This window comes from Oncorhynchus clarkii, chromosome 18 (assembly GCF_045791955.1).
Source record: "Oncorhynchus clarkii lewisi isolate Uvic-CL-2024 chromosome 18, UVic_Ocla_1.0, whole genome shotgun sequence".
NCBI classification, from domain to species: domain Eukaryota; kingdom Metazoa; phylum Chordata; class Actinopteri; order Salmoniformes; family Salmonidae; genus Oncorhynchus; species Oncorhynchus clarkii.
This window is the reverse complement of record NC_092164.1, coordinates 32,039,539-32,051,828: the sequence shown is the minus strand read 5'-3', so window position 1 is coordinate 32,051,828 and position 12,290 is coordinate 32,039,539. Positions and strand designations below refer to the sequence as shown.

The 12,290-nt window shown below is 42.4% G+C and overlaps 1 protein-coding gene across 1 annotated transcript in view; it reads left to right on the top strand.

Annotated features, from left to right (window-relative positions):
• The window catches only part of LOC139373336 (oxysterol-binding protein-related protein 10-like), a 140,688-nt gene that overhangs the window by 74,924 nt on the left and 53,474 nt on the right, over positions 1–12,290 (top strand). The window contains exon 5 of the mRNA XM_071113738.1: positions 2,662–2,850. Coding sequence (XP_070969839.1) covers positions 2,662–2,850 — 189 coding nt within the window. The remainder of the gene's footprint in view (positions 1–2,661; positions 2,851–12,290) is intronic.

The window sequence follows — 12,290 nt, the reverse complement described above, 5'->3', positions numbered from 1 at the left end:
TGGGCTAATGTGATGGTCCATTAGCTGTTACATGAAGGGTACTGTTTGGTGTAGCACAGAGAATCTTCGACTAACCTTAACTTGGCGATACTATATTTGTTCTCGATTCGGCCTAACATGTATCTTCTAAAATAACAGTATCCAGTTGCAGGTGGTTTGTTTGAATTTAGAAAATGCTCCGTTTATGTGTACACTGCCATCTTGTCTATTTCAAATCTTCTCTCATTGAGCGTGACAGGGGAGTGACATGCGGCACTTTTAGGTGGACCCAACTGTCTCAATCAATGAGAGAAGATTTGTACACATTATTGGATTACTTCATGGAGCAAAACATTTATTTATTTTAATAACAGAGCATTTTCTAAATTCAAATGAATCAATAAAATTGATTAAATTGTTGTTTTTCCTCATCAATCTACACACAATACCCAATAATGACAAAGCAAAAAAAGGTTGGTTGAAATGTTTGCAAATGTATAAAGAAAAATACTAAAATATCACTTAAGTATTCAGACCCTTTACTGATTACTCTGTTGAAGCACCTTTGGCAGAGATTACAGCCTTGTCTTCTTGGGTATGATGCTACAAGCTTGGCATACCTGTATTTGTGGAGTTCTTCTCTGCAGATCCTCTCAAGCTCTGTCAGGTTGGATGGGGAGCGTCGCTGCACAGCTTTTTTCAGGTCTCTCCAGCGATGTTCGATCGGGTTCCAAGTCTGGGCTGTGGCTGGACCACTTAAGGACATTCAGAGACTTGTCCCGAATCCACTCCTGCGTTGTCTTGGCTGTGTGCTTAGGGTCGTTGTCCTGTTGGATGGTGAACCTTTGCCCCAGTCTGAGGTCCTGAGCGCTCTGGAGCAAGTTTTCATCAAGGATCTCTTTGTACTTTCCTCCGTTCATCTTTCCCTTGATCCTGACGAGTCTCCCAGTCCCTGCCGCTGAAAAATATCCCCACAGCATGATGCTGCCACCACCATGCGTCACCGTAGGGATGGTGCCAGTTTTCCTCCAGATGTGATGCTTGGCCAAAGAGTATCAATCTTGGTTTCATCAGACCATAGAATCTTGTTTCTCATGGTCTGAGAGTCCTTTGGGTGCCTTTTTGCAAACTCCAAGTGGGTTGTCATGTGCCTTTTACTGAGGAGTGGCTTCCGTCTGACCACTCTACCATAAAGGCCTGATTGGTGGAGTGCTGCAGAAATGGTTGTCCTTCTGGAAAGTTCTCCCATCTCCACAGAAGAACTCGGGTTCTTGGTAAATTTTAAGAATGATTGAGGCCACTGTGTTCTTGGGGACCTTCAATGCTGCAGAAATTTTTTGTTACCCTTCCTCAGATCTGTGCCTCAACACAATCTTGTCTCGGAGCTCTACGGACAATTCCTTCGATCTCAGGGCTTGGTTTTTGCTCTGACATGCACTGTCAACTGTGGGACCTTAATATAGACAGGTGTGTGCCTTTCCAAATCATGTCCAATCAATTGATCTTACCACAAGTGGACTCCAATCAGGTTGTAGAAACAGCTCAAGGATGATAAATGAAAATAGGATGCACCTGAGCTCAATTTCGAGTCTCAATGCAAAGGATCTGAATACTTAGGTAAATAAGCTATTTCTGTTTTTTATTTTTTATTAATACATTTGCAAAATTGTAAAAATAAAAAATAAACTCTTTTCACTTTGTCATTCTGAGGTATTGTGTGTAGATTGGTGATAAAAAAATAAAACATATATTTTTTTTTAGAATAAAGCTGTAATGTAACAAAATGTGGAAATGTGAAGGGGTCTGAATACTTTCTGAATGCACTGTAGTTTATGTCCTGTACTTTCCTGTCACATTGTGCCCTTGTCCGTTTGTGACTATTAGGGCTCTGAGGTCCTGGGAGCGAGAGTTGCCAGTTCTAAAACTGAAGCTGAGTTGTTTCTCCTCCGGTTTGCAGTGCTCAGGGACAGAGTCGTTTATTTGATTCATGTATTTATCTTACTGCTCTCTCTCTTGGCTGTGCCCAGTCCGCTGTGGTATCCAGGTTGTAGGGACTCTTTCTCTCTGGGACTGCTGTAAATTGATTGAGGGTGAGGACGAGTTCCGACTGAGAGACATGGCAGCTATTATAGAGAGGGCAGGGAGATGTAGAGAGAGGGAGGGAAGGAGCTAACTGGATTTGATTTTGATGGTGTGAGCTATAAAGAAAACAAAAGGCAAAGGTCCACTCTTTAAGTTCCGTTGATAGCTTCTTAAATCTCTTTTAACTGGTCGTTCACCTCTATGTAACTTCTTGGCTCTTGTCAGGAGGGAAGTACCCTGAAACTAATTTAGGAGTTAACTTCACTGGAGAGGTGGAAGCTTTTGCTCTGGTTTTGTTTGGGGTTTGTGATAACAAGAGGCCCAGGCTAAGGGTTAGTCATGGTTCTCTTCATACGACTGAAATGTGGACCTTTTAAGGAAACAACAAGGTGCTGTCTTCGGTTTGCTGCCCTTCGTCAGGCACTGGTTTCAACATGGCTTTCATACAGTGCACAAGCTTATTCAAGAAGGCTAAACCCCTTTCTGTTTTCTGTTTTGACTCTCAGTTCATAGGATACAGGGGAATGTTAGATGAAAGTAGAAGTAGGAAGTAGTTGGCACTTCACATATCCCTCTATTTTTTTTGTCTTTCTCTCTTAGGGCTCATCATCTTCCGGTCGGTCCCGTAGTGTCTCCCTCCTGCCAGCCTCCTCTTCGCCTGGTACCCAGAGGCACTTGGTGGGTTTGGGCACACCCAGCAACATCGTGACCATCACCCACCACAAGTCCCCAGCCGCTGCCCGACGGGACAAAAACCAGTATCCTGGCAGACTGCTGGAGGTCAAAGAGGTGGGTGGAACCAGGAACTGTCCCTCTCTGATGACATCATCATGGATTCATTGATTATTCATTGTTGTAGATGCTAGGCAGACTGTCTGCCAAATTCATCCCAATTTCAGCCAGATTGGAGTCATGGAGTTTGGATTTTTAAATGAACTATTTCCACATTATGGAATATTTCTGTTCAAAGTACATGACCCAGTCATTTCAAGTTGACCGCAACATTGACCCCAACACACTCTTGTTTCAATACTGCACTCCATGTCCTATGCATTCAGTGTTTCTGTCGACCCTCTGGTGGGCCGTTGGTGCAGTGAGTTCATAAAATATTTTTGGGCCTGGGCGTTTGACCCGATCAACATTGACTGTACTGCTCTCTATGTCTGTAGCTTGATCTGGCTTTGCGTTTCTCTGTATACATCCATACTGCTTAACATGGCATGCGACAAACGAGATATCTAGCTAATAGGCAAGCTAATGTTGTACCTATGGAGTGAAGTCTGAACTAGAGAGAGGTGGTGTGTCTTTATGTTCTACATTCTGTAGGGGCATTATAGCAGTAATTCCAGTTTCTGCTAAAATGGTTAAATAACCAAGAAGAATTTGGCATTGATTTGCATAAACATTTTGAGACTGAAACTGCCCTTCGAATTCTTCCTCCAAAACTGATCAGTGTCACAACCGCCGAAATAACATTCGGACCAAGGCGCAGCGTGATGGGTTCCACATCTTTTATTTCGTGAAACGCACAAAACAATAAAAAAAAACAAATGAAACGTGAAGCTATGCTTTCAGCTGTGCTCACAGGCAACTACACATAAACAAGATCCCACAAAACACAGTGGGGAAATGGCTGCCTAAATATGATCCCCAATCAGAGACAACGCTAAACAGCTGCTTCTGATTGGGAACCATACCAGGCCAACAGAAATAAAACAACCTAGATTACCCACCCTAGTCACACCCCGACCTTGCCAAAATAGAGGATAAAAAGGCTCTCTATGGTCAGGGCGTGACAATCAGTCTGTACTTAGCTACATTTTTTGCATGTCTTACTGAAGATTACTGAATGTAAGTACATTATTTACCTTCAGAGGTGAATGTATCAAACCAGTTGCCGTGATAAAAGTTTATTTGTTGTTGTGCACTCTCCTCAAACAATAGCATGGTATTTTTTTTCACTAATAGCTATTGTAAATTGGACACTTCTGTTACAATAACAAGAATTGAAGCTTTCTGGAAAGTTGGGTGTTACTTACAACGTCATTCTAGTCACATTAGCACACGTTAGCAACAACCGTCCCAGTATAGGTTCAAACCAGACTGAACACACTGTCAGCGCAGCAATCTGGGTTAAGCAGGCTATTGCTCACATGCATTCATTCAATAATGTAAGCTTTGCCTTTATAACGACTGATTTTGTAACCTTTCTGTATAGCCTGTCTGCAGTTGCTTATAGGGATTTATTGAAAAAGATGACGCTATACTGTACTATAGGCCAGAGACAGCAGATAAGAACTTGATGGAATCACGATTGTCTGACACTTTTAGCTGAGCAGTCGCCTCATTCACAACTTTTGTTTAGTTAGTCCTAACGGTCTAGTCTTGTTCCTGCTATTGTCAGTGGGCTGTGTTCTTGTCTGCTGAATTATATAGATAAGATGACTTCCATACATTTTCAGCTGATGGAAATCATTCTCAAAGTGATGACAGTGTATTCTTCTATCCATCAGGGATAAACTGTTTTTCCTCTAAGCTTTGAAAAAAGTAGGCCTATTTTTGTTCATTATTATTATGTCTTTGCCCTGAAATATTCGCAGGTTAGCATTTTTCCGTCATGAATCTTGTTGTCACTAGCTGGCACAGCCACAAAGTCCTCAAATCTGATTTTGAACCCGAACCTTAACCACACTGCTAACCCTAATGCCTAACCCTAACCTTAAATGAAGACTAAAAAGCTACTTTTAGAACTTTTACAATATAACCAATTTTGTCTTTGCTGCTGGCCTATCTAAGGGGAAATTGCTCAGTTCTGCCTCCAGGACAAGACTCATGACAATAAACGTCAACCTGCGAAATATTCGGCTGTATACAGCTTTAGACACCGTCAGCAACCGAAGCTGGTGCAGACTAGAGTTGTCTTTGACTTTGAGGCCTGGTATATGGACTATTGGCAGTGGACACACTTGTGTGCTGTACCATTGCCTCTGTCGGACATTGCCTTCCAGGAATGGGTAAAGGGCTGAACATTAGTTCCATTAGTTACTGTACATCTAAAGCCTAGCTTCCTGCCATCCAGGACCTCTATACCAGGCGATGTCAGAGGAATGCCCTAAAAATTGTCAGACTCCAGCTACCATAGTCATAGACTGTACTCTCTGCTACCGTAGAGCAAGCGGTACCGGGGCGCCAAGTCTAGGTCCATGAGGCTTCTTAACAGCTTCTTGCCCTCAAGCCATAAGACTCCTGAACATCTTATCAAATGGCTACCCAGACTATTTGCATTGCCCTCACCCGCTTCTTTTACACTGCTGCTACTCTGTTTATTATCTATGCATAGTCACTTTATGTACTGTACATGTACTGTACATATTACCTCGTCTAACCGGTGACTCTGTACCGGTACTGTATATAGCCTCGCTATTGTTATTTTACTGCTGCTCTTTAATTACTTGTTACTTTTATTTCTTATTTTTGTAGGTATTTTGTCTTAAAACATGTCTTAAAACATTGTTGCATTGTTGGTTAAAGGGCTTGTAAGTAAGCATTTCACTGTAAGGTCTACACCTCATGTGACAAATAAAATGTTATTTGATTTTACTGATGGCTCAAATAACAACATTTTTGCCCGTTCTGGATAAAGGACATGGTGGTCAGAACTCATCATTCCTGCTGTAGCTACCGGACACTGTATCAATGCACAGGTATGGGAGCCAACAACAAAGGCTGCTCTCTTTGAGGTTCTGCTTCTGGAACAAGTTGGCTTTGTCCAGGTTCTCTGAAACATGGAACTCTAAAAGGGCATTGGTTGAAAAGTACACCGGCTAGAAGGATAGCGTGTAATCAAAACTTAGCTGAGGAATTGGATCACCTAACACCACAAGGACTCCGCTAGGGAATATGGAGCCATTTTACCAAGCTCCCCATGAAACTATAGCTCTGGGATTTTTCTTCAATGAATGCATTTTTCTACTTGGGATTCAAACAACACTGTGCCAGGTTATTGACATTCTTGGAAGAAGTAAACATTTTCATTAAGCTTTTGATAAGATCATTTGTGCCTGGATGATTCAAGTCGTTAGATTCCCCATTCAGATCAGATTCATACGCTGCGTCAATCTTCACACTAAGAACCACTTTTTTTTAAATGAGATCTTCTCATAAAAAACATTCACAGAAAAACGACTTCATGAGTAGCAACATTTCTCACCATTTGGAAAGTAGACTTGTCACCTGAAATGAACCCAGAGTGATTTGAGTAAATATCAAGCAGATGGTTTGACTGTTAAATAACCCAAACACTCATTTGGGGCCATCTCTGAATTTGGACTTGGATTATAGGAAACTGGGTTGTCTTTCTTTTCTCTATGCTGTTTCAAGCTTGTGCTAACCTGCATTCTGCCCAAAATGAGCCTTGTTACATTACCCTTTTTCCATGACCTGATTTACATCCCATCCCTCCCAGAGGCTTGTTAAGTTGTAGAGGTAGTAGTTGTAGTAGTTGTTAACTTAAAAGGACACCAGTTCCAGTTTAACAACGTCACTTGTAGATAAACTCAGAATTGAACCAATGGAAAATCGATCAAGCCAATGGCTGAATCCACCGTTTTTCCACCTGTACTCTGCACTTTGTTGTACCAGTAGAGTGATTCATCTGCCAGGCCATGCACACACTTTTTTTTAGTTTCCACAGTGTTCCTTCGCTCGTAGCTTCAGGCGGCGCTCGGATGTGAATGTCCCTTGACAGCTCTGTTCCCTGCAAAAATGCAGATTTGATGTCTATGGAATGAAGTGTCCATTTTTTCTGGCAGATCACTGAGGCGCATGTCGGTGAGTCTTTTGGGAGTTGTTTAGCAGCCAGCTCCTCTAAACCTCTAGCCACTAGACGTGCTTTTGGCACTATTCCAGTTAATGATTCTTTAAGGGTACATACCCACCTTGTTGAGACGCATTTTTGGCCAATGTCTTTGACTTCCTCAAACATTACATTTTTCCTCCAATTACTGAGCTTATCTAGTTTAGCTGAGTCAAATGACATGTCCTTTGTTTTAAGTACATCATTTTGAATGTCATTCTGATTTTCTTGATTTTCCATTGGTTCAATTCTGAGATTATCTACAAGTGACAGGTCAGCTGACCCTGTTGTACCAGAAAGTGTAGCTGGTTCAGAGTACTGCAAGTTGTACCAGTTCTGGTGTTTTCCTTTGGCTTTTCCTGCTCGTCCAATGATGGTTGCTGTATGTGGAATACCACTTTCTCTGTCCATGTATTTAACAGTTTGTCCAGTTTTCAGATTGAAACAACCATGTTGTCTTTACACGTGGCTGTTGTTGAATGTTTTCCTCATTTGAACGCTCAACAGTATTACCTGTGTCATGGTTGAAGGTCTCTGCTCCATTTCCTGTGTCAGTTTCAGTGTCCATATCATTGGATGCGACATCTGGTAGATTTGTGTCTGTTAATTTGTCCTTTTTGTCATTTACATTAGGAGGCTGATTCTCAGCAACAGCCCCTCCGTCTTGTTGATCATTTACTTTCCGCAATCTTGAGTGATGCACCCTGACAATGGTGCCTCCGTGACTCACAAATATCACCACACCATCCTTTGCACTCTTGACAGTCAACTCGTTTGTAGTACACTTTGTTTTCAGTCTCGTACTTCTCATCGGTGGGTCGACGCTGTTTACGTAGAGCAGAATTCTCTCTGAACACTCTCCTTCAGTGAATGCTTTTCTCGCTGCATGTAGTGCTGAAAGGTGTTGTCCCATCCATGCACTCACATTGTTCCCTTCTAGTTTTGGTGGCTTGTCAACAAGTACAGAGGGAAGATTAGGGTTATGCCCCAACACTAGTTGTTGTGGGCTGTAACCATGAACATTGTGCATTGTGTTTTTTGCCATCAAAGCCCAATCTAGGGCTGTTTTCCAGTCACATCCATTGTCTTGCTTCACTTTCTGTGAGTGTTTGATTATGTCTCTCCAGAAGTCCATTTCTCTATGGACTGTATGCAGCAGTTGGCCATGTTGAATTTCTCAGCCATTCTCTTATTTCATTATTATTTAATTCTCCTCCATTGTAACTGTACAATTTCTGGGGCGGGCCTTGCACACTTATCCAGGAATGAATGAAGTGCTTGACGATTTCTCTGGGCTTCTTTGTATTCACAATGCTTCCAGCACTGAGGCATATGATTTGGTCAATCATGTGAAAGTACCACACACTGTGTCCTATCTCATGTAGATCTACAGCTACTGTTTCATCGTACTTGGAAGCCAGTGGCAAACCAAAAGCTGGTCTGGCATGTCTCAACACTGTTAAATATCTGCCGTAGAATGGACATACACTCATCATTATTCCTAGAACTGCTGAGTCATTTCTGAACTCCGTCAACTGTAGCATGTCCAAACTGTTTGTGACGTTTTAAAATTGTTCTCATGTTCTCTGTCACTGTCAGAATCTCCATGTGCTCTGTTTCCATCAAAATCTAATCTTTTACATAGACTCTGTAATGCCTTTGTCAAAAATGTTTACACAATAGTGGCTTCAAGGGTCACTGGTTGTTTAAACATCACTGCCTTGTCATTTTTTATGTCTAGTACAGCCCCTGACTTCTTGAGGGAAGCTTTGCTTAATAGTACGGGGATACAGTGGCTTGTGAAAGTATTCACCCCCCTTGGCATTTTTCCTATTTTGTTGCCTTACAACCTGGAATTAGAATAACTTTTGGGGGGTTTGTATCATCTTATTTACACATGCCTACCACTTTGAAGATAAAACATATTTTTTATTGTGAAACAAACCAGAAATAAGACTAAAAAACAGAATGTGCATAACTATTCACCCCCCCCCAGTCAATACGTCATAGAGCCATAGAACCTTTTGCAGCAATTACAGCTACATGTCTCTTGTCTCTCCTCTATGAGCTTGGCACATCTAGCCACTGGGATTTTTGCCCATTCTTCAAGGCAAACCCGCTCCAGCTCCTTCAAGTTAGATGGGTTCTGTGCTGTATACAATGCTTTGTAAGTATTTAATCTTTCAGCAATCTTTAAGTCATACCACAGATTCTCAATTGGATTGAGGTCTGGGCTTTGACTAGGCCATTCCAAGACATTTAAACGTTTCCTCTTAAACCACTCGAGTGTTGCTTTAGTAGTATGCTTAGGGTCATTATCCTGCTGGAAGGTGAACCTCCGTCCCAGTCTCAAATCTCTGGAAGATTGAAACAGGTTTCCCTCAAGAATTTCTCTGTATTTAGCACCGTCCACCATTCCTTAAATTCTGACCAGTTGCCCAGGCCCTGCCAATGAAAAACATCCCCACAGCATGGTGCTGCCACCACCATGCTTCACTTTTGGGATGGTGTTCTCGGGGTGATGAGAGGTGTTGGGTTTGCGCCAGACATAGTGTTTTCCTTGATGACCAAAAAGCTAAATTTTAGTCTCATCTAACCAGAGTACCTTCTTCCATATGTTTGGGGAGTCTCCCACATGCCTTTTGGCGAACACCAAATGTGTTTGCTTATTTATTTTCTTCAATCTCTGATGTGGAGCTTTGCAGCTCCTTCGGGGTTATCTTTGGTCTCTTTGTTGCCTCTGATTAATGACCTCCTTGTCTGGTCCGTGAGTTTTGGTGGGCGGTCCTCTCTTGGCAGGTTTGTTGTGGTGCCATATTCTTTCCATTTTTTAATAATGGACTTAATGGGGCTATGTGGGATATTAAAAGTTTCTGATATTTTTTATAACTCAACCCTTATCTGTACATCTCAACAACTTTGTCCCTGACCTGTTTGGAGAGCTCCTTGGTCTTCATGGTGCCGCTTGCTTAGTGTTGCAGACTCTGGGGCCTTTCAGAACAGGTTCATAAATACTGAGATCATGTGACACTTAGATTGCACAGAGGTGGACTTTATTTAACTAATAATGTGACTTCTGAAGGTAATTGGTTGCACCAGATCTTATTTAGGGGCTTCATAGGAAAGGGGGTGAATACGTATGCACGCACCATTTTTATGTTTCAAATAAATACTTCTATTTTATTTTTTTAAAACAAGTTTTCATTTTTTTCACTTCACCAATTTGGACTATTTTGTGTATGTACATTACATTAAATCCAAATAAAATCAATTCAAATTACAGGTTGTAATGCAACAAAATAGGAAAAATGCCAAAGTGTATGAATAGTTTTGCAAGGCACTGTATCTGCAGGCACCACCTCTGTTTCAATGAAACACTTAGTCACACTTAGTCTGACCGATTTTTGCTGTTATCTTGACTCTTGGTAGATTGGACGATTTCTACCATCTCCAAATGTCATAGCTCTATAGTTGGTGTGTCAATCATATTTTGTACGGCTTTCATATTTAGTTCACTGACAGTTATCAAGCCATTTTGCACCACACACTGTGCGTGTACATGCAGTATCAATCACAGCAGATCATAAGGATTCAACTATAAAGATCACGGTATCAGAAAACAGAGCAGTGTAACATTACACTCTCTCTGTGTTTACATGTTCCTCTGTTAGTTTAACTTGTTCATTTTTACGAGGACAGTCTTTAACCCAATGGTAAGTGCTTTGACAAATAGCACATGTTGATCTCCTTCCATACCTGTCCAGTGGATTTGTGCCGGGCAATGGCACTCTCGTCTGGTTGTCTTGACAACGTGACTTGTTGGTGCCTTTTCTCTGCTGCTCAGTGTAATATGCTGCATCACTCATTTGCACTCTGTTATTGGCGCGACACCAAAACATGTTTTTAGTGCCAACTTCATTGATGCAAATGTCAGCACAGTAGAAGCAGTCAAAGATGTTGCTCCCTACCATCCAGACAGGTGGTACCTAGCAACTTGAAAGCTAACACTGCATCCAGGAGAACCATGTCCCTACCATCCAGACAGGCGGTATCTAGCAACTTGAAAGCTAACACTGCATCCAGGAGAACCATGTCTCCACCATCCAGACAGGTGGTATCTAGCAACTTGAAAGCTAACACTGCATCCAGGAGAACCATGTCCCTACCATCCAGACAGGTGGTACCTAGCAACTTGAAAGCTAACACTGCATCCAGGAGAACCATGTCCCTACCATCCAGACAGGTGGTACCTAGCAACTTGAAAGCTAACACTGCATCCAGGAGAACCATGTCCCTACCATCCAGACAGGTGGTACCTAGCAACTTGAAAGCTAACACTGCATCCAGGAGAACCATGTCTCCACCATCCAGACAGGCGGTATCTAGCAACTTGAAAGCTAACACTGCATCCAGGAGAACCATGTCTCTACCATCCAGACAGGTGGTATCTAGCAACTTGAAAGCTAACACTGCATCCAGGAGAACCATGTCGTACTTGCGCATCCTTGCGCATGTTCGAAATCAGTTATGTATTCCGTCATTGCAACCCGAAATGTCTCAAGTAACACGGTCAAAGTTTGATTATGCCTCGAAGGCCTTTCTCTTCTTTAAGAAACACAGAATCCAGTGCTCTGATCAACGTTCCCACACCGTCATCCTTGTTCAAATCCTCCACGGATATTTCCAGTGCTGTCCCTCGAGCGATAATACCATCGCAAGTGCTTGCTTTTTCTCGTCCAGATTAGTAACCTGTGTCCAGATTCCAACTTTCATACGACCTCTTCTTGTCGAAGCAAGGTGGCACATTGCAGTTAATAGCCATCCTCTGCTACCAAAGTTATAAAATGACACAACAACTAGGTTCCAGTTTAACAACGTTTACTAAACCGTATTTTCACAAAACATGGTTGCCATTGTACTCAGACCAGGTCCATCAACAGTGAGACTACCACCAGGCGTACTAATAACAGAGTGACGGTGCCGTAGTGGCAGAAATATAAGGATACTGAAAACATGAACTTAACAGGTAGTGAGTAGCTGTGAATTTGTGGGTTGTAGTAGGAGACTCGGGCTGTAATATTTCACACCCCAGTGAATCTCCACATGATCAAACCTCTGCTCAGTCTCATGGAAACACAGCACACCAACACTCACTGGGTGTCGAAACCCAACACCCCCTGATGAAATCCATCACATCCTCCATGTGAACACTGGGAGTGCTGCCATCATGCTGTTGCCTTTCACTCGCAGGTTCCATCACCATCCGACCAGCTCAGGAACTAGACCACATGACTCCAGCAGTGCTGCCTGTCACAACTGGCTGATGTGAATCCATCAGACGCCTGGACCCAGTGAATAGAGCAGCACCACTGGG